The sequence below is a fragment of the Danio rerio genome, chromosome 22 (assembly GCF_049306965.1).
Source record: "Danio rerio strain Tuebingen ecotype United States chromosome 22, GRCz12tu, whole genome shotgun sequence".
NCBI classification, from domain to species: domain Eukaryota; kingdom Metazoa; phylum Chordata; class Actinopteri; order Cypriniformes; family Danionidae; genus Danio; species Danio rerio.
The window spans coordinates 2,844,381-2,867,528 of NC_133197.1; the positions used below are offsets into that span (position 1 = coordinate 2,844,381).

At 39.7% G+C, this 23,148-nt stretch overlaps 2 protein-coding genes across 12 annotated transcripts; both read left to right on the forward strand.

Annotated features, from left to right (window-relative positions):
* Positions 1–443: 443 nt before the first annotated feature.
* Positions 444–12,942, forward strand: LOC103909512 (uncharacterized). Of its 6 annotated transcripts, none has more exons than XM_073936893.1 (4): positions 444–708; positions 2,602–2,737; positions 4,751–5,104; positions 8,639–10,191. In XM_073936893.1, exons 1-4 carry the CDS (start codon positions 670–672, stop codon positions 9,385–9,387), a joined length of 1,278 nt encoding a protein of 425 aa, XP_073792994.1. In that variant the 5' UTR covers positions 444–669; the 3' UTR covers positions 9,388–10,191. The 6 variants fall into 6 exon arrangements, with proteins under 6 accessions (XP_073792994.1, XP_073792996.1, XP_073792995.1 ...); XM_073936895.1 differs by lacking the exon at positions 444–708 and adding an exon at positions 11,717–12,942 and having other exon boundaries at positions 2,607–2,737; positions 8,639–9,319; XM_073936894.1 differs by lacking the exon at positions 444–708 and adding an exon at positions 12,505–12,751 and having other exon boundaries at positions 2,607–2,737; positions 8,639–9,291.
* Positions 12,943–13,018: 76 nt separating this feature from the next.
* znf1173 (zinc finger protein 1173) lies at positions 13,019–20,246 on the forward strand. Of its 6 annotated transcripts, none has more exons than XM_073936586.1 (5): positions 13,019–13,079; positions 13,148–13,233; positions 13,984–14,050; positions 16,901–17,269; positions 19,798–20,246. In XM_073936586.1, exons 3-5 carry the CDS (start codon positions 13,996–13,998, stop codon positions 20,163–20,165), a joined length of 792 nt encoding a protein of 263 aa, XP_073792687.1. In that variant the 5' UTR covers positions 13,019–13,079; positions 13,148–13,233; positions 13,984–13,995; the 3' UTR covers positions 20,166–20,246.
* Positions 20,247–23,148: the final 2,902 nt, after the last annotated feature.

The window sequence follows — 23,148 nt, forward strand, 5'->3', positions numbered from 1 at the left end:
TACCTTTTATTAATCATCTTTCAATACTATCCTGAAGGTGATTGTTTATTGATGGTAGTTTTTCACCTCACACATGATAGTTAAAGCATCTTTACTCTGCTATGGAGACACCGAAACCAAACCTGATGCGGGGATAAATTCATAAAGCCGTGCACTTAAAGAGCCCATATTATGGGTTTTTGAAAATTCCCCTCCATGTAGTGTGTAACACAGCTCTAAGTGAAGTGAAGTATCCAGCTAAGGCTTAAATCTGTAAGAATACAGTGTTTAAAACTGTTGATTCATCTATAAAAGAGTCGAATCATAGTGCTTCAAACGAGTCGCCTTGATACCGACTCATTAGGTGTTTCGCCATGACGTACGAACGAAACAAAGTTTTTCACGTGCACGCGCAAACCCGGGAGATTTCAAACCTGAGGCCCCGCCCTCTGACGCAGTAACCCAGACACACACACACACACACCCACAAACACACGCACACCCACAAACACACGCACACAAACATGCCGGTCGATTGAAGTCACACTGCAGATGGATATTATATTGAGTCTCTACCCAAAGATGAAACATCAGCATTATAACCAAGCAGTTGGAAACTTCTGGAAGCTACATGCTACAAAGAATACTTCATCTGAGTTTGTTAAAGGAAGGATCAGTAAAGAGTAACTGATGGACGTCAGGATGGGTTTCTTCCTACATTTCTCAAGTGTAAGTACGTGCGGTTAAAGTTGTTGCCTCGTTTACTCTAGCTTGCAAATGTATTTAGTTGTGATTTGTTACTTGTAACCGCGTGTACTGTATCAGGTTAACTGGATATATTATCTTATCGCGTGCAAAGTCACGTTAAAAACGCGACGCGTGCTGTTTGTTTATGGAGCTCCGTGCTAGAGTTCTGCTCCCGCGATTTATTCGGAAATGTATTCCCGCGCCGCAGAAATCTGGCGCGGGGAGAGAGAGAGAGAGAGAGAGAGAGAGCGAGCGAGAGAGAGAGCGAACGAACGAACGAGCTTTGTGTACTTTGTGCTGTGTGTGTGTTTTTATACTGACAGCTTGGCTGTCTGGACTGTATACTGGGTGATATTTGGTTGTGTTCTCCGCTCTAGCGGGACCGGGCGCGGCGGGCAGAAAACGGAGCGGGTTCTCAGGCTAAAACCTGGCGGGTGCGGGCTGAAGCGGGAGCGTTGTCATCCGGAGATGTGTGTGTGTTTTTGTGTGTGTGTGGTATGGCGAGTACACGACTGTCTCCTTCGTTCGGTTATCCGTGGCACTATCCACTCGCCATAGTGTGGCAGCTAAAGTCCACGCCTACACTATCGAGCGTGTATGAACTGTGATTACTTTTTAAATTGCTGATTAGCTATTGGCCATTTCCCTCTCTGACTGAAGGCAGTCGACCAATCGCGACAGACTGTCATCGGTCCAATCAGCGCAGATTAGCTTCGCGCTAAGGAGGGGTTTGGGAACAAATGAATCACTGGACGATTCATACAGGAGTCGCTGGGATAATTAGGTAAAAATAAATGCAGATTATAAGACCATGAAAGTGTTTTTTGACCTTGCATGCATATTAGACTGTTGTTGGAGACCCTTACAACCAAGATATGACCTTATTTCATGTATAATATGGGCTCTTTAAGATGACTTTGTGTATTCATTAGCAATTGTTTTGTAAACCGTTATTAGTTTGGCGCTTTTGTTGCTCCCGCTTCGCCGCAATGACGTCAGCACTGACGCGTTCATACAGCGTCGAGTCTTCAGAGCTGAGGTGAGTCGTTGACGCTTTTTCTCGTGTTTACACAACAATAAAACACACTTTACAGTTTATTAAAGCGACAATCTGCGACTAGTTTCTGCATTGAGTTCACCTCTAGCTGTGTGTCTGCTGACCAGAACAATATACGAGTATTTGTTTTTTATGCGTGTACGTTTCTGTGACAGTTATGATAGCAAATATATGAAGTTTGACACTGAAAAAATGAAATTATTTGTGGTGCTCAGTTTAAAAGGTGTGTTATTTGTCCGTTTTCCTGTATTTGTATGAATCCTAGGTTTGAAACTAAAGCAATTAGTTTAATAAGCTAGAGTATTTAGTTAATCCTGCAAACACTCAGCATAAAATGAGCTGATCTGATTCTGAAAGGCTGTTTAATGAGTGTTTATGGACCATTTTGAGGGATGTAAACGAAAACATTGGTCCTAATGTATTTCCTGTTGTAGATATTATTTTTTTTTTATAGCTATCAGTAATACAAAAAGGAGCCACGTAATGATAAATAATGTTATGACAGCTGTTTTAACATTAAGTTATAATTGAATTACCTCTTGTTACAGTTAGGAAATAGTTTAAATAACAAGCAGGAAATGTTATTTGGTCAATTACATGACCACATTAAAATGGTCTATAGTCTGAGGCTCATCAATACTATTAAAGCTGTAAAAAAAATTATGTTATGTCCATAGTTCCTGTTTTTACGTTATTATACTGATGTCTTCAGATCTACAGATTGCCACATTAACTATGGTCTGTTTCATTGAGCAGTGCAAGTTGTGGAGATTTTTCTGTTTACTTTTTTGCTGTAAATACTGGAGTATTCCCATCAGTCTACAGGTGAAGACGAGCATCAGACCATCAGGAAGAAGAGAAATCTGCAAAGACAGAGTTTATTGAAGGACAGTGAGAAGATGAGTGATCCAGAACCCTGCAGAATTAAACAGGAGGAGACTGAAGAACTAATAGGTTTGTGTTTATTCATTACTCTTCAATAAAGAGGGTTCACTTTCAGAATGGTAGGCTATTAGCTGAAGCTGCATGAGAATCAGATCTAATAAATACACATTTTGTGGTGTAATATCATGTCATTAATATTGAGATGCAATTTCAATTGGTAAAATAGTCAATAGGAAATAATGAACAATAATAATTGACCACTGCATGCGATGTCAGATGCGATAACAAATTAAAGCTTACAGCTACACCTAATTAATTATAAATTTGTTTAGTGTTATAATTTATTCTTTAGTTAAGACCATGACATCAATATAATTGGACCATTCATGAATTGGATAAAACATCTAAATTTGTTCATGTGTTGGGTCTCAGAGGCTCTGTCAGGCTATTAGGGCTATGTCTACACTAATCCAGATGAATCTGAAATATGGTGTTTGAGTCCTAAAATGCCGTCCACATGATCGTTTTCAATTCTTTCTGAAAAAATGGTCCTCACTTAAATGGCTGAAAATGCTTTTGTTCATTTACTGATGTAAGTCGCCTTTACTTAAATCATATCATCACATCCGCCTGCTGTTTATTTACTTTCCATCTCTTAGAAATATTGCGGAAAACAAGTTTAGCCACCACGCACGGCAGTGTTTAGGTCTCACCCAAAATCTCCATGTATGCTCTGCAATGGTATTGGTGGTCTGGTTTCACCATTATATATATATATATATATATATATATATATATATATATATATATATATATATATATATATATATATGCATAGATAGATAGATTTAGAAGATCAGAGTCAGAGATCCAATTAGAAAAAAGTTTACAGAAGATTGTTTGCAATTTCATCAGCAGCCAGCTTCAACACTTGCAAATGAGTTTACAGACGGCTCTACTTATGATCTCAAAACATCAACAATTATACTCCTTCATAACGTCATTACCTGCTTCATACATATACAGTTGAAGTCAAAATGGAGGGAAGATGTTTTTCAGCACATTACTGATCATAAAAGTTTTAATAATTTTAACTGATTTATTTCATCTTTGCCATGATGACAGTACATAATATTAGACTAGATATTTATCAAGACTCTTTTATACAGCTTAAAGTGACATTTAAAGGCTTAACTAGGTTAATTAGGGTAACTAAGTTAATTAGGGTAATTCGGCAAGTTATTGTATAACGATGGTTTGTTCTGTCGACTATTGAAAAAACATATAGCTCAAAGGGGCTCATAATATTGACCTTAAAATGGCCTTTATTTTAGCTGAAATAAAACAAGACTTTCTCCAGAAGAAAAAATATTATCAGACATACTGTAAAAATGTCCTTGCTCTGTTGAATATAATTTGAGAAATATAAAATAATTAAAAGGGGGCTAATAATTCTGACTTCAACTGTAGGTGTTTTGACCTGATTGGTTAAAACACAGATAGACTAGGAAAATTCCTGTGTGTGTGTGTGCATACAATTCTGAGCAATATCTCAAGCATGTAAGCATCAGCCACTAGGCTGTCCAGACCTGTGAAATAATCCACAAAGGAATAGAACACACTCACAGTACAGCCTGTTCTTTCTCAAGGCTGTGTCGTGTACTCTCAGGCGTCTTATCAAAACTGGTTTAAAACTGGAACAATCAACATCCAAACTGGCAGCTAGCATACAAAGGAGTTCACTGTAAAAGATTTAACACATAAAAAGGCAAATAATTCAGGAAACTGTTGTTTCTGATTCTTCATGTGTCCAGGTCAACTCAAGAGATCTGTGTGACCTCTGACCTGGCTAGGTAGATCCTGAGGAAACAAATCATTTGACATACAGAAAAAGCAATGCCGCACATATTGTTCCAGTTTTACTCTGAAGAGGGATGAGACCAAGGTCATCATATGATCTTGGCTCTTAATCATTCAACTTGATAATCATAAAGACTTGAGAAATTATAAGTGTTACTCCATCCTGGAGTGGACGTCCATCAGAAAACCCACACCTTCATAACTTATTCACTTCATTTTCAGGTGTGATGGTGAAAGAGGAGAGTGAAGAACTAAATGAAGATGAGGAGAAACATCAGGTCAAAAGTGAAGAAGAAACTCAATCAGAGACTGAAGATGATATTGTAATGAAAGGTTTGACCTGTACTCTGTGTGGAAAGACTTTGAAGCACAAATACACTCTGAAGAGTCACATGATGATCCACACTGGAGAGAAACCTTACAAGTGCTCGCACTGCGACAAGAGATTCAGTCATTCAGTATACCTGAAATCACACGAGAGGATCCACACTGGAGAGAAACCGTATCACTGCACTGATTGTGGGAAGAGTTTCAGGAATGCATCTGCTCTACGAAAACACAAGAAATTCTACCACAGTAAGTAGATCATCTAAACACTCAGCCCTTCCAGGTTGTATTATTTAGGATAACAAAACAGGAGACTGTGAATTTTAAATTGATTCTTCATTTTTCTGGCTTGTCGCATGCACAAGTGATGATTCTTTGTAAACCAATCACCATTAAGTCTAGCTTCACTCTTTAGGTACCGTACTGTTGTGCTTATAAAGCCTGGTATATACTGACCCACGGTGCATGCAACGCGCGTAGCTGTGCATTTATACTTCTGCATGGTGTTTATGTTTTTCTGCAATAACACTTCCGAAACGCTAGATGGCAGTAGGTGTTTCTGTTTCTTTTGTGTTGAGTTTTTTCTCTGGTGTTTTGTTTTTTCTGAACGCTTCGTTAATGTACAAGTGGCTCAAACTCGCTCATTTTGAGGCAGGAGCCGGCGTGCAACAACTTTAACCATGAAGTGAATACAAAACAAAACTTTCCATCCGGAGCTCCTTCATGGGATTCGACACTTGTAAACAGTCGCTCCAACGGATTTGCGTGGCTCTCGGTCACGGCCACACTCGTCAGCACTTCCAAGCCGACCAATCACAGAGCTTGCGTTACGCATCCTTGCAACGTGTAGTTAAGTTTTTTGAAAGGTGCGCGTTAGCAACGCCGACAGCTTGCATAGAAGTATAAATTAGCCTTAACACTTACAAAAGAGTCCCAACAAAGTAGTATTAATAATAGTACAGTTCAGTTTGCAATTTCTTTCTCTTCTGATAGTGGAAAGGGACAAAAATGTGTAACGAACCATAATCTATCACTCAGTGTAAACAAACCATCAAGTCTCAATCAAAAAGAGATGTTTTCTTATTGTTCTTTCAAATTTGTAGTTTGGTCATTTGGTCCGGACCAAGAGCAACAAATGACACATAGAATTTTCCTGCCGTTTTTGGGTCCTTTTCACACCCCACTGATTGCTTTGGTCCGATGCACATGCACAGAAGACAGCATGAGCATTAATAGCAAATAAACTAATGTAAATATTATCCTGCTTGCTTTTTGAGCACTGTCAAGCAAGTTCTTACACCCCATGTCTGATGTCACGGGGTTGGTTCTGTTTCCTCAGCTGAACAGATACAGTGGAAGTAATAGACTGAACACGGAGACTGCAAAGCGTAATTTAACCCAATGTTTGAAGTTGTGGATGTGGAGCTGCTGCAAATACAAGCATAAGATGTGTGTCTTATATTGAAAATATATATTTATTTCAGTTTTTCTTTTTCTCCCCTTTCTTTTTTAACGCCAGCCACGTCAAATTTTCCCACGTGGGAATTTTTCAGTTGCCGCTCTAATGCTAATGCTAAGGCTAACTTGTCAAGCTGGATAACGAGTAAAACACCAGAGACTTTGCGGTCCTCACTTCAAAACAGAACAAAAGTAGGATTCTTTATTGGTTTACCCTGCTGTTGAACTCTATCTATGAGGCGCTGAACTCTGTATCAACCTAAATGTTTTTTTTAAATAATCAAACGTCCCTGTGTCACGTAACATAACAAATTGATTATAAAAATTCATTGCCGATGCTTTTAGTAATCGATTTTATGATTTATTTGATTCACTGTTGCAGCCCTACTGTGGACTACCTCTTTAAGGTTTAAAGGGTCCCCCACACGTAATGTCAAAAAACTGACTCAAAAAAAGAAACTGACTCAAAAAAATAAATAAAAAGAAACTGACTCAAAAAGAAACTGACTCAAAAAATAAATAAAAAGAAATTGACTCAAAGAAGTAAATATAAAGAAATTGACTCAAAAAATAAATAAAAAGAAACTGACTCAAAAAAAGAAACTGACTCAAAAAAAGAAACTGACTCAAAAAATAAATAAAAAGAAATTGACTCAAAGAAACTGACTCAAAAAAAGAAAGAAACTGACTCAAAAAAAAGAAAGAAACTGACTCAAAAAAAGAAACTGACTCAAAAAAGAAACTGACTCAAAAAAAGAAATAAACTGTCAAAAAAGAAACTGACTCAAAAAAAGAAAGAAACTGACTCAAAAAAAGGAACTGACTCAAAAAAATAAATAAAAAGAAACTGACTCAAAAAGAAACTGACTCAAAAAAAGAAACTGACTCAAAAAATAAATAAAAAGAAATTGACTCAAAGAAACTGACTCAAAAAAAGAAAGAAACTGACTCAAAAAAAGAAATAAACTGACTCAAAAAAAGAAATAAACTGACTCAAAAAAGAAACTGACTCAAAAAAAGAAAGAAACTGACTCAAAAAAAGAAACTGACTCAAAAAAAGAAACTGACTCAAAAAAGAAAGAAACTGACCAAAAAAAGAAACTGACTCAAAAAAGAAAGAAACTGACCAAAAAAAGAAACTGACTCAAAAAAAGAAAGAAACTGACTCAAAAAAAGAAATAAACTGACTCAAAAAAGAAACTGACTCAAAAAAAGAAAGAAACTGACTCAAAAAAAGAAACTGACTCAAAAAAGAAAGAAACTGACCAAAAAAAGAAACTGACTCAAAAAAGAAAGAAACTGACCAAAAAAAGAAACTGACTCAAAAAAAGAAAGAAACTGACTCAAAAAAGAAATAAACTGTCAAAAAAGAAACTGACTCAAAAAAGAAACTGACTCAAAAAAGAAAGAAACTGACCAAAAAAAGAAACTGACTCAAAAAAAGAAAGAAACTGACTCAAAGAAAGAAACTGACTCAAAAAAAGAAAGAAACTGACTCAAAAAAGAAACTGACTCAAAAAAAGAAAGAAACTGACTCAAAGAAAGAAACTGACTCAAAAAAAGAAAGAAACTGACTCAAAGAAAGAAACTGACTCAAAAAAAGAAAGAAACTGACCAAAAAAAGAAACTGACTCAAAAAAAGAAAGAAACTGACTCAAAGAAAGAAACTGACTCAAAGAAAGAAACTGACTCAAAAAAAGAAAGAAACTGACTCAAAAAAGAAAGAAACTGACCAAAAAAAGAAACTGACTCAAAAAAGAAAGAAACTGACTCAAAAAAGAAACTGACTCAAAAAAGAAAGAAACTGACCAAAAAAAGAAACTGACTCAAAAAAAGAAACTGACTCAAAAAAAAGAAAGAAACTGACTCAAAGAAAGAAACTGACTCAAAAAAAGGAAACTGACTTAAAAAAAAGAAAGAAACTGACTCAAAAAAAGAAAGAAATTGACTCAAAAAAAGAAACTGACTCAAAAAAGAAAGAAACTGACTCAAAAAAGAAACTGACTCAAAAAAGAAAGAAACTGACCAAAAAAAGAAACTGACTCAAAAAAAGAAACTGACTCAAAAAAAAGAAAGAAACTGACTCAAAGAAAGAAACTGACTCAAAAAAAGAAACTGACTCAAAAAAAAGAAAGAAACTGACTCAAAGAAAGAAACTGACTCAAAAAAAGGAAACTGACTTAAAAAAAAGAAAGAAACTGACTCAAAAAAAGGAAACTTAACCTTAAAAATTAAAATGGGTTTAATCAATTAAAAGGGTCAAAATCAATCATTGATTAATCTTTTGCATTCCTAAAATATAACCTTTTTCCTTATTTGTTTCAGAGCTGATGAAGGAAAGTGAAGAACCGAGTAAAGCCATGAAGGTCCATCGTAGCGTTCCTAAAAAGGAGAAATGTTATTTCTGCTCTGAGTGTGGTAATAGTTTTGCACATGTGGCAATTTTAAGACAACACCAGGTGATTCACACTGTAGAGAAACCTTACAAGTGTTCATATTGTGACAAGACATTTGGCAGGTCAGAATGCCTGAAAGCACACGAGACGATTCACACTGGAGAGAAACTATTCACATGTGCTCAGTGTGGGAAGAGTTTCAGACGATTATCCAACTTTCGACAGCACTTTAGGATCCACACTGGAGAGAGACCACACAAATGCGATCAATGCGGCAAATCGTTTACGAGGCCTTCAGATCTGAAGTACCATCTCAGAGTTCATACTAACGAGAAGCCTTATTCATGTCCTGTGTGTGGGAAGAGCTTTACACAGCAGTGCTTTTTAAATGCACACCAGAAGATGCACACAGGGGTGAAAGAGTTTGTGTGCTCGGTGTGTGGGAAGAGTTTCATAAGAGCTGGAGAATTGAAACTGCACCTGGTGGTTCACACTGGAGAGAGACCGTACGAGTGTTCACTCTGCGACAAGAGATTCAGTCAGTTACAAGGCTTGAAGATGCATGAGAGGATCCACACTGGAGTAAGACCACACAAATGTGATCAATGCGGTAAAACATTTATTAGGCCTTCAGATCTGAAGAAACATCTTAAAGTTCATATAAACCAGAAGCCTTAAGGTAGAGGTCTGCAGCCGCGGGATCTGACCAGATTTCTTTCGGTGCAGGAATAAATTTCCGAATAAATCGCGGAAGCGGTCGGTAACTGGTGTAATTTGAATGGGAGTGGGCGGTCTAACAATATCGCTCCTGACTCCCGAGCGAGCGAGCACGCGGGATGCTGTGTTGTCGCCTGTTTGTTGCTGCCTATGTGTGTAAATGAGAGAGAGAGAGAGAGCGTGATGCTGTGTGTTGCTAGCTTGGTGCTGTCTATGTGTGTGTGTATATGTGTAATACTTAAACCCCCCTGTTAGCGGGAATGGTTACGGCAGGTAGAAAACGGGGCAGGTCGGACAGCGGGACTACAAATGCTGGATATCGGTCGGGTTCGGACTAAAACCTGGCGGATTAAAAAATTTTGTCCTGCGCAGATGTTTACCTTAAGGTAGAGCTGTAATCGAGTCATAAAAGTTTGGCCTGATAGGGCCCTAGCTCGACAGAATTCGGCCCGAGCCCAACAAGTAAATTTTGATTGACAGCTTTTGAAAAGCCCGAACCCGTTTACAGCCCGACGTTATTCAAATGTGCACATGCACACAGCTCTTTTGCCTTTTTTTCATGAACGAGTCGTTTAAATGTGTTTTAACATTATTTATTAGTAAAAAAACATAAACCATAGCCCTCTTGGAAGTTGGAACAAAGAAATAAAATTAGTCCTCTAACATCGTAACATCTCAGCACTCTAAATAGGCCTAGGTACATACACTTAGCATTTAAAGGGCCATGAAACCCCCTCGTTTCAGCAGGGTGTTTTCACACCTCTACTTTGGAAAAAGTCAGAAAAGTGGGCGTGTCCAGCTCTGTTTAGGGGGGAGTGTCGGAGGAACTAAAGTGGGATGGTGTGGGAGTGTCTATTTGGGCACGCGCGAGTTTCAGTCAAAATACACACACATGAGAAAGTGATGGTGTTTAACCCACATGGACATCTGTAGTCGAATTATTTGCCAAATTATTAAATGGTGGACTTTAACTGCAGTTTGGCTCTTTCATTCAGGGAATTCATTCATGCCCCTCGCGACAAACGCAATATTTGATTCGAGGATCTGCTCTAAGCGTGTATTTTTTCATGCAATGTTTGATACCGCACGGCGAATGAGAGAAAAAAAAACTCTGCATTTCCCGGAAACTTAGATGCACAGGGCAGGTAGCGTCAGAAAGCCGCGTGTGTTATTCCGGTCACAAAATGCGGTGCTATGTTTGCACTCAGTGCATTAGTTAACTTAATTCGATACGAACAAACTGAATAAACAAAGAGCACTGGTCGCTCACTTACCAAATCTGTAGAGACAGGACAATCACCAGCAACTAGAGCCGCGTCTTTATGAAGAGGAGACTAACGTTACAAGCGAATCCGGATTTCAGCGTTTGCAGATGAGAACAGCTCTCAGGTAAACAATGTTCCTCCTTAGACACGTAAGTTATTGTTGTCAAGCGTCGCGTACACTGTTAATCCACACGTGACTCTGAGCTCTCACAGAGAGAAAATGAAAACGAAACTTAATGGCAGCAAACTATAAAAGCAACACTTCACGCTTGTTTTGGCAACACAACGTGGCGTCTCTGTCGTCTAAACACTGTGACACTAATGAATATTAATGAAGTTGCACAATAGAGCGCGCTGATTGGTTTGAACCAAGCCTTACTCATGCATTAATGCATCACACTGTAAGACGTAATAAGACACACTCTGGCACAGACGTCCAGTCTGCACGCTGGAATACACGCTATTATGTCATGACCGTGACGCTGCTTCAAAAATTAGTTTCAAACCGGAAGTACAAATTTGCTTGAAATAACGCAAAAACAACCAATTTACACTTTTTTGTGAAATATAGGTGTCCTAATAGTGTTTTTAGCAGTGTGGGACACATATACCACTGTCAACAGCTCAAACAAATGTGTTTTGGTGTTTCGTGACCCTTTAAATTGGTCACAACACCAATAACACTGTTGCCAACTATTTTCAATGAATAAGTGCTAAGCTCTGCCCGAAAATTCACTCATATTACTGACGTCATCACGTTCTATCGTGTCTGTTTGTTTAACAGCCTATGGTTAATAAAGGGGGATTTATATTTGCACTATGCTTTATGTAAGGGTTCGTTCACACCTGAGAATCAATGCCTTTGTTCTGAAACGGGGATTAAAATCGTTACATCGTTGCTCTTTGCTCTTGGTGCGGTTCGCTTTCACACGGCAAAATTTCTAAACGGACCAAAAGAGCTCAAACAAGTCACGTGTGAGTAAACTCTCCTCACATTGGTCAGAGTTTTACGGTTTATTTTGCAGAGTCGTGCTCAGCTGTCAGGGGGATGGTAGTGGTTTGGCGGTGTTTGACAAGGTGCACGCGACGTGTCTGAAGAGGAGTACGGATGCGTTGGAGAGGAATGAGAAGGGTGTGTGACGTATTTGAGGGCCTGGATGGAGATGCGCAATTACCGGGAGATTATCACTTTGTTTGCGGGCATCCAGGAGTCTCACTTGCGGGAGACTTACGAAACTTCCAGGAGACTTGGGATGTCTGGAATGACCTCCCGCCCTACTCATAATTCTCTCTTCATACAGCTGTATGCCTATTACATGTCCATAAAACACTGAGATATAACCAGTCTCGGATCGGATCGCTTTCTCACTACAATCCATCCACTCCAGAGTTTGGTTCAATCGTGCTGAGACCACCTCATTCAAGCGATCTCCAACTGATTGTTTTGTCGCGGATCAGAGCACGACTGCTGGATTCACATATGCCAAACGAACCACCCTAACTGGGCAAACGAGACAGGGTCTGAAACAAAAGTCTTGGTGTGACATCACCCCGAGCATGTAAATTTACCTAAATTTACTGCTGTCTGAATACAATGTATTAATATAGAGGTGTAGTGAATTTGCAGTAATCTCTCAGACGTGATAAACTCAGACAAGATCCAAAACTGTCACTAAAATATCTCTGATTGTGAATAAGAAAAGAATAAACGGTCAAGTTATATAGTTAAAATAAGGGAGAAGCAGATCGATTTGACTGTACAATGAATATACCTCTTACTTCCTGTGCTAAATCATTTGCCGTCGATACACAGAGGAGTGATCTGCTCTCAGGCTGCAGGTGGGAGAGGCTGCTGTACGAGGACTGGGCCGACTGTCAGCGCATTGAGGCAGTTGAGGGGCTGACGGCATCAGCCGCAGCTCATTGAAAAGAGTAGTGATGGTAAGGTATGGACAAATGACAGTCTTCAAAAATCTCCAGTAACACACACACAAAAAAAGACGAATCAGCAATGTATTCTTGACTGTATTCTCCTCTGCTGTCATCTGTTTTTATTTTGTATTGTATTTTATATATGAGTTTCATGAATTCTGTTATTATGCTGTGCCTCTATTTTAGGTGTGCGTTTTTAACCTTCTGTAAGGGGTCTATAGATGAAAAATAGCCATTCTTGGCTAATTCTGGCACATTTTACAGTAATCTTTATTAATGTGCATTGATCCTGTTAACAAATAAACTAATCTAAACTAAACTAAACACAGAGCAATGACAAACCGTCAACTAATGATCCTAATAACATAACATGCACACTAGATGGCGACATCAGCACAGAATTGAACTCGCCATAAAACCTAGAAGAAGAACAGGCGTCGAGTCTTCAGAGCTGAGGTGAGTCGTTGACGCTTTTTCTCGATAAACACACTTTACAGTTTATTAAAGCGACAATCTGCGACTAGTTTCTGCATTGAGTTCACCTCTATCTGTGTGTCTGCTGACCAAAACAACACAGCAGGCAGAGAGGAGCTCTGAGAGGACAATATGAGTGAGTTTGTTTTTGTATGTTGTATGGTATGAATAAAATGGTAATGTAGTTCAGCAGACACTAAAAACATTAAATTGTTGATTTATTTTTTGAAGGATTTTATGATTTGTCAGTTTTTTGTCCAAGTAGATGTTTTTGCAATCTTATTTCTGTATTTGTATGAATACTTACTAGATTATTAAGCTATATAAAGACACGCACACACACACACACACACACACACACATATATATATATATATATATATATATATATATATATATATATATATATATAGTTATAGTTATAAGTTAATATATAGCAGGGGTGTCCAAACTCAGTCCTGTAGGGTCGGTGTCCTGCAGATTTTAGCTCTAACTTGCCTCAACACACCTGCAAGGATGTTTTTTAGTAAGAGCTTGATTAGCTAGACCAGGTGAGTCTGATTGGGGTTAGAACTAAACTTTATATATATATTATATATATATATATATATATATATATATATATATATATATATATATATATATATATATATATATATATATTAATTTAAAATTAATTAATTAGTTTATCCATAATGGCTGTTTAATGAGTGTTTATAGTCTGAGGCTCATCAATTTTATCAGAGCTGCTGAAATCCTCTTTATTTCATGTCAACAGTTTCTTTTACATCGCTATACTGATGTCTTGTGAAGACGAGCTTCAGACCATCAGGAAAAAGTGAAATCTGCAAATATATAGTATAACAATGACCTCTGTTTATTGAAGGACAGTGAGAAGATGAGTGATCCAGATCTTGGCAGTATTAAACAGGAAGAGACTGAAGAACTAATAGGTTTGTGTTTATTCATTACTCTTTAATAATGAGGCTGAACAACAGTGCTGGTGTTATTTTATATTGTCAACATTTTTTTTTGTTTAAAGGGTTAAAATTGTTGCATTGATTCAATTTGTTAAATTGTTCTCTGATATCCACATATTAGGTTGTGCCTCAGGTAAGTTAAAAAAAGTGTATGGAAATGATTTTACATCATTTTTTACCCCATAAAACCCTTGAATCAGACGTTTCATATTGACTATATTTGGCACAATCATGAATATTTATGAGTTCTGCTCTGCCTCACTTAGGCCCTGTTTACACTAATGCGTTTTAGTTTGACAAGGCATTAGTTTTGCTATGGTTATGTCATCTGTCCACACTACGGAGGAGTTATCAAGCGGCAAAAATAGAGTGTTTTGGAAACGCTGCTCTATGTTAAGCTACAGTCACAATAGAGTTTGTGTGTGCGAAATTCTGTCGTGTGGCGCTGCAAAAAGGAGTGGTAATAAACAAGATTATTAGGCATTAAAAAAGCGGACTATTGCTCTATGTTTTAAATTTCTGCCCAGAGAGGTCATTTTTTGATCCTCGGTTGGTCTCACGTGTTCAAGTGATGCGATTTCGCAGGTCAGAGTTCACCAAGCTTGAACTTTGCACCGCAGCAACCTGCGAAACTTGATGCATGACCGTCGTGGCTGTAGACATTCGCCTCTCTGATTGGTGCTTTTCCTCAATATTAAGTAGCCTAACGTTACACACAGTTCAGTCCTGCATCCTCTCTTTGTAAGTTCAGACTTTGCAAGTTTGATATGGAAAACAAACTCCCGAGGACACGTCGGGTCAATTTTCAAAGGGAACGGTGTACTTTATAACCTCATTCACATCATCCTGGCTACATTTTCACTTTTTATTATTATTAATGAATTTTTCAGTGTTTTCACCTTAATTGGATAGGACAGTAGAGATTATTGTCAGGAAAGCATGGGGAGCAGAGGGAGGGGAAGGAGTGGCATAGGACCCTGAGGCGGGAATTGAACTTGGGTCACCGTGAGCAACGGAGTGCATGTGTTGACGCACTAACCACTAAACTGGCCCTGACTGTTGTTTCACTTTCATAACAATAAAATGAAAACACAATATAAGGAACTGTCTATTTTCATTTTGATATTAGCAACTTAACAGACACCAGAAATGTTGAGGTGTTGTGTAGCTACATATTTATATGAGCGTCATCTTCACTGTATGCATATTTATAACAAAACAGAGCCTAAAACAGAACTGCCTTCTTTCATTTTCATTAAAAATACCAAACATACCCTCTCTTTTGCTGAATATCAGGTTTGATAATCAATAATGGCCATTATAAAAGTATAACGTACAGTCTGTTTATATAATATAGAAAACAAAGGCGAGCGATCAGTCAGATGTGCTGAATCAGTGTTCGCGGTTACATTAATTAAAGGGTCATGACACCCCCCACTTTCAGTTCAGGTCTACCTCAGAAAACTTTCAAATGATGCATCGTAATGGGCGTGGAGCTCCGCGAGCAAAGGGCAGGTGTGGGCGTGGCCAGCAGAGCAGGGGAGAAGGAGGGGAGCGAACAACTGTTGTCAGTCGGCTCTCAAAATTATACACAGACGTGAGGAGACGCATGATTTTATAGTTTACAAAGTTAAAATGCAAAGAAATGAACAGTATTTTAATGCCGTGCTACATTTGTTATTCGTGATTTCATATACACAAACACAATTTATATAATTGTAAAGATAATCGTGTTCATATAAACACTATAAATGAGGAAATCTCCCTCAATCCTTGTGTCTGAATGCAGACTCAGTGCAGCAGGTCTCTTGCCCTGCCTATTTCAACTATTAGCCCTGCTGGTAATCTGAAGGATTTAGGCGAACACAGCAGCACGACGGTGTGTCTAAATGTGAACGAACTCCTGATAAAAGACAACGTCCGCCATTCTCCAATTCTTGTACAGCTCTCCCGACAAAAATATTTGCTGCACTCATACAGCTTAGCTGTATCAACCCTGACAGCATCGCAGGGAAAAACATGCAACAAACCCTGTGGATCATGGAAACAAACACTTATGACCCTTCATGAACAGCTAAATACTGTGTGCCGTGGGTCCGTGGACTCAATTTCACCCAGTCATCAAGGTACGATCTCACAGCTTGGCACTGGCAGGTCCGTGTCTTGCCTTCAGAAAGCACGCGCAGTCATGAATAATTAAGAAGCCGGCTCTTCTCATAGGATAAATAAACTCAGCTATGAATAATAATGAGGTACCAATGCGTCATGTTTGCTCTTGCAGTTTTCCGTCACCGATTTTGATCCATCCCAAAAATCATTTTAAACCCGGAAGCTCAAAATTAGCTGAAAATGATCCAGTTTTCCCCACAATTAAAGCTAACAGGGGCTAACATTGTCTTAACTGATGCTCAACACACACAAATCTGTTAAAATCTTTAAAAAAAAAAGTCCTCAAGGGTTTCGTGAACCTTTAATAAATTATCTCACACGTTAGCTGAGAACAAGTAATAGATTAAAAAGACCAAAGTCGGGGAATATGTGGTTGGATATAGACAACAAGATGAATTAAATATCACGTTTAACAAATATAGTGAGATTAGATGTCCTACAGACACCTCTATGATTGACAAACTCTCAATTATCTTATTGTTGGAAGCATGATGTGGGTGGAACCACTTAGAAATTGCACCAGGGCTGTACTTTTCATGTATATTAGATCTGAAACATGCTATTTAACAGTTTGCACCTATAGTTAGTTGCTCACATCTGCTGTTAGTGAACTGTTCAAAACTAGCCTCTTTAATTTGTTTGCCTAATTTTCAGATGTGATTGTAAAGGAGGAGAGTGAAGAACTGAGTGAAGATGAGGAGAAACATCAGGTCAAAAGTGAAGAAAACACTCTATCCGAGACTGAACAAAGTATTTTAATGAACATAACAACCGTGAATGGTTTCATCTGCAGTCAGTGTGGAAAGAGTTTCAAGAACAAGTACACTCTCAATTATCACATGATGATCCACAATGGAGAGAAACCGTACACGTGTTCACACTGCGAGAAGAGTTTCAGTCATTCAGGGAACCTGAAAAAGCATGAGAGGACTCACACTGGAGAGAAACCGTTTCACTGCGTTGTTTGTGGGATGAGCTTCACACAGTCATCTTCTCTGCAAAGACACACAAAAAAGATTCACAGTAAGTAGATCATCTACCTTTCCGGGTTATATTGTTTAGGGTAATTGTGGAGTTGATAACATATTTAAAGGGGTCGTATGTTCTGGTTTCATGTTATAAGATCTGTATGCCTCATTCATTCATTTTCTTTTTGGCTTAGACCCTGTATTAATCTGGGGTCGCCACAGCGGAATGAACTGCCAATTATCTAGCATATGTTTAAAACAGTGGATTCACATACAAACTCATTCTCACATACACTACAGACAATCTAGCTTACCCAATTCCCCTACACTACGTGTTTGAACTTGGTGGAAACCGAAGCAACCGGAGGAAACCTACACCAACACGAGGAGAACATGCAAACTCCACACAGAAATGCCAACTGACCCAGCCCTGGGGCTCGAACTAGCGACCTCCTTACTGTGAGGCGATTGTGCTACCTAATGCGCCACTGTGCTGCCCCTGAGCAGTTCAGTTCAATACTATTTATTCAATGAATGAGAGCCATAATTTGATTTAATTTAATTGATTAATAGTGCTTAAACACATGTACAGTTTACATATGTTGATATGTTTAAACGTGTACATTCGCTGATTTCACCCCTACTGTCGTTTGTGATGGTTTGCTTTGCCTTTATTGGACTGGTTTAAGTTTTGTACGAGAAAGTGAGAGAAGGACAGACAGGGCAAACACAGTTTTCGACTGGAGTTCATTTAGTAAACATTTTTAAAGGGCCACAATACCCCCATTTCAGCAGGGTGTTTTCACACCTCTACTTTGGAAAAAGTCAGGAAAGTGGGTGTGTCTAGCTCTGTTTAGGTGGGCTTGTCGGGGGAGTGAAAAGCGCATAAAATTAGCATAAAAATGGGAGTTTCCAGTTGGGCATGTGCTGATTTTCAAAACAAACACACAGACGCAGGGCAGAAAGACAGTGACTGTGTTTACATGGACATCTGTAATCAAATTTTTGGCAAATTATTAAAGGGTGGACAAACTGCAGTTTGACTTTTTCATTTTTATTCAGGAACAATTCATGCATGCCCCCGTGACAAACAAGATATTTGATATATGTTTAGGGCCGTGTCTGAGTCCACTACATCCTTTCAGAGGTGCATCCAGCTCTGTGAGCTCATAAACTTCTCCAGAAACTGAACCTGGATGACGGAGGCTTTCAGCGGTGCTTCTGACTGAGCCAAGCCCAGTTTGATGAACTGTTGTCGGTGAAGGCTGGAGGATTTCCCTCGGAACACCGACAACAGGTTCTACGTCACAATCACGCCCCCACAAGAGCAAGCTTCTGATTGATTAACGCGGCGTGAATGTACGCTGAAGTTCAGATTTTCGAATTCGAGAGATTCGCGCGAAACGCACGTTAAGAGCGTCAAACGCGCAAAACGCTCAATTCGCCCCGTGCCATTCGTGCAATTTGCGTCATTCGCGCGTATCGCACCGCAGGATGTCTATTCGCGCGTTTGCATTGACTTAACATGTAAATCACTCGCGCTTGACGCGCGTTCCGCGTCAGGTGTGAACGCAGCATTAGAAAGCTGTGTATAGACTATCCTGTCACAAAATGCGTCGAAAATCCTACACAGCGGTAATAGTTTAATTGCGGTGTTTACATGTTTACACTAACAGCATTTACAACCAATCTTTCAGTTTATAATATTGTAATGATATTGACGTAATGTAAACATAGTAACTAAATCATTTTGACTAAGGTCTGTCTTTAAAAACTGAAAGAGTACTGCTGACGACACGAACTAACTTTGCCTCTGAATAAAATAAACAAAGACCACTGATCACACACCTACCAAATCTGTAGAGACAGGACAGTCAACACCAACTGGAGCCGCATCTTTTTTTAAAGGAGACGAGCAGCAAATCCGGATTTTACCATTTCCAGATGAGAAAAGCTCTCGGGTTAAAAACATTCCTCACAAACGTATTTCTGTCGCATGCATTGTAATGCACACGTGAGTCCAGCTGCGCTCTCATTTATAAACATCTACAAACAACTCTTGTTCTTCCACTTGTTTTGGCAACACAACGTGGCGTCTCTCTGCCGTCTGAACACTGTAACAGGTAAACAGTCTTCGAAGCTATCATGCATATTAATGAAGTTGCACCGCAGACACAATAGAGCGCGCTGATTGGCTTGAACCAAGTCTTTCTCATGAATTAATGCAGCACACTCAAGAGACGTCACGATGCACTCGCAGATTCAGACAACCAGTCTCTAAACTGGAATACAGGCAAGGAGCTAATCAGCGTGACGCAGCTTAAAAAATTTCGCCCTGCGAAAGGGGGGAGCCCTAGGCCCGAGGATCCCTTAAGCTCGGGGCTCTCTCTCCCAGGACAGCATGCCAAACAAGTGTGAACTCTTGATATAGTCTCAATATGTTTAATTTTTGTCTTTTGCGAAATCCTTCTTTTTCATCTCCAGCTTAGATTTTGTTTCAAGGGGCCCTTTTTTACGGGGCTTAAGAGGATAAAACTGCATTGCAATTTGACGATTGTGTCTTTTTCATTACTTTATTTTCAGACCTGATTGTGAAGGAGGAGGATGAGGAGGAGGAGGAAAGTGAAGAAGTTGTTGAAGCCACGACGGTCCACCGAAGCGTTCAAACAAAGGACAAACCGCATTCATGCTCTTGGTGTGGAAATAGTTTTGCACATCAGGCACATTTAAGAGAACACGAGCGGATTCACACTGGAGAGAAACCATTCACATGTCCTCAGTGCGGGAAGAGTTTCAGACACTCGTCATCCTTTACTCAACACATGATGATCCACACTGGAGAGAAAACGCACACCTGTGATCACTGCGGCAAAACATTTTTGAGGCCTTCACAGCTGAAGAAACATCTTGGAGTTCATAAAAGGAGAAGACAGATTCATGTTCTCTGTTAGTAAAGAGTTTTACACACTTAAACAATATTCACCTACCTGAACACTCTACGTTGTTTTCATTAAACATCTCATTTGATAGTTGACGATGTCGATGCATCCTCAGTTTGGGTTGTATGGCCTTAATTTGTAAACTTCCTGAAATGTCTGGGATTCCGTCATTGTGCTTTCTCTTTATACCAGTGGTCACCAAACTTGTTCCTGGAGGGCCGGTGTCCTGCAGATCTTAGCTCCAACCCTAATCAAACACACCTGAACAAGCTAATCAAGCTCTTACTAGGTATACTTGAATCATCCAGGCAGGTGGGTTTAAGCAAGTTGGAGCTAAACCCTGCAGGGACTCGGTCCTCCAGGAAGATTGATGACCACTGCTTTATACCATAGGTCTTATGCCTAGTTCAGACTGCGTGATTTTAGCCCCGATTTTGGCTCGCCAACAGGTTTTGAGAAATCGCCGATAAATGCCTGAAATCACAGGCAAATCGGTGCTCGTGCACGTGAGTGACAATCACACAGTGTGAACTATCAAAGACGCGATCTGAGAGAATCGCCGATGAGTCGCCGATGCCTGTAAGATATTTGGTGTGCTGAATATCTGGAGCTGAAGTGATTCAAATCATGCTGTGTGAGTTTTGACTGAAAATAACATCAGCGATCGCCTACAGCCAATGAGAGCGCAGCGTTCACTTGTGTGTGTGTATGTGTATACCTGCTGCAGGCCAGCGGGAGGCTGGGGAGAAGTTAACAGCGCTCATTTTCGGTTTATTTGGACCCACGAAATGGAGGAAAAACTAGTGGAGGTTTGACAGGACTCAGGAGCACCCGTGTCTGTTTGACGTTTCATACAGAAAGAAATTAGTTTATTATCAACGTTGAGGAGAAATGGCTAAATCCCTTAAAACCCAGGTGAGCAAACATGTACATTTTCTACCCCATTAAAGGCTTCTTTCTCATTATGTAGTTAATAACAAAAGATATACGACGTGTTTTTGGCTGTGAGACGTAGTTTGGACGAAGTTGTTGGCGATTCTTCCTATAGTAAAGTCATGCAATGTGAAAGCCCCTGTCGCTGATCCATCTTGCAGTGTAAACAAAGCAGCGACGAAACGCCAGCCCAGATAGTCAAGCAGTGTGAAAACATCTGTGACACGACGACTTTAAAAATCATGCAGTCTGAACTCGGCATTAGACTGGATTCCTGGAGAGCCGCAGCTCTGCACAGTTTTGATTCAACCCTAATCAAACACAGCTAATCCCTGTAATCGAGGTGCTCAAGACTACTGAAGACTATTGAGCAGGTGTGAGTTGGAGCTGGTTGAAGCTTAACTATGCAAAGCTGTGGCCCTCTAGGAATTGAGTTTGAGACCACTGCTTTATACCATAGGCCTCAGACTGAATTCCTGGAGGGCCGCAGCTCTGCACAGTTTCAATTTAACCCTAATCAAACACAGCTGATGCAACCAATCAAGGTGTTCAAGACTACTAGAGACTATTAGGCAGGTGTGAGTTGGAGCTGGTTGAAGCTAAACTGTGCAGAGCTGCGGCACTCAAGGAATTGAGTTTGAGACCACTGCTTTATACCGTTCTCTTCAAGCCTAATTTTTACTTTTTTAATTTTAGGTGGTTATTATTTTACTCTGTGCTTTCACACTGAGAGCGTCAAAGTAGCCGGAAGTCATTTATTTTCAATGGTTATGAGCTATGATGCGGTTCTGTGGCAAGCAATCGGTATGTAGAAGTCCAGCGCTCGAGAGGAGTCCAGGGAACACAGCCCTGTGAACTTTGGTTCTGACCACAGTTGTTCCCAAGAGTTTTATTATTGCAGTCGTTCATTCATTTTCTTGTCGGCTTAGTCCCTTTATTAATCCGGGGCCGCCACAACGGAATGAACCACCAACTTATCCAGCAAGTTGTTTTTTTACGCAGCGCTTGCCCTTCTAGCTGCAACCCATCTCTGGGAAACATCCACACACACATTCACACACACACTCATACACTACGGACGATTTAGCCTACCCAATTCACCTGTACCGCATGTCTTTGGACTGTGGGGGAAACCGGAGCACCCGGGGGAAACCCACGCGAAGGCAGGGAGAACATGCAAACTCCACACCGAAAAACGCCAACTGAGTTGAGGTTCGAACCAGCGACCTTCTTAATGTGACTAACACAGTCTCACCCAGTATTGCAGTTGCTGGACTTCCAATTATTTATGATATTTTCTAATGCTGTTCACGCCAGATGTGGAAAGCACGGACACATCGTGCCATTTGCGCGTAAATAGACGCTTTAACATTTTGAGTTTACTCGCTTCATTCACACGTCAAATTCAATGAGCAATAGACGAGGATTCACGTCAAGGGCAGGCTTCTGTCTGCCTGGTGACCATGGCTTTGTTGCTAAATGGTTAACATGGATTTTATTAAGAGAATAGCTGTGTTTATGTGCTCTATGAAGGCTGAAAAACACGATGATTCATTTGGAGCAGAGTCTGAGTCCACTAGATCCTTTCAGAGGTGCAGCAGCTCTGTGAGCTCATGAACTCCTCATCCAGAAACTGTACCTGGACGATGGAAACATTCAGCGGTGCTTCTGACTGAGCCGAGCAGAGTTTGATGAATTGTTGTCGGTGTCGGCAGGAGAATTATCCCCCAAAACACCAACTACAGGCGTAACATCATAATCACGCCCCCACAAGAGCAAGCTCCTGATTGGTCAACGCGGCTTGAATGTCCGCTGAAATTCAGACTTTCGAACTTGAGCATTTCGTGCCAAACACGCGATATGTGCATCATGTCAAATGTGCAAAACACTATACTCGCGCCACTTCTGTCTGAATGCAGAGTAACCCGCATTGATAAGAAACAGTGTCATTTAAAATGTGCTTCACATAGAATATCATAGTAAATTGAACAGAGTAGTTTTCAGTGTTTAAGTTCAGTTTAGTTCAGTGAGTGTGATTTAATAATCACTACTGAGAGTCCAA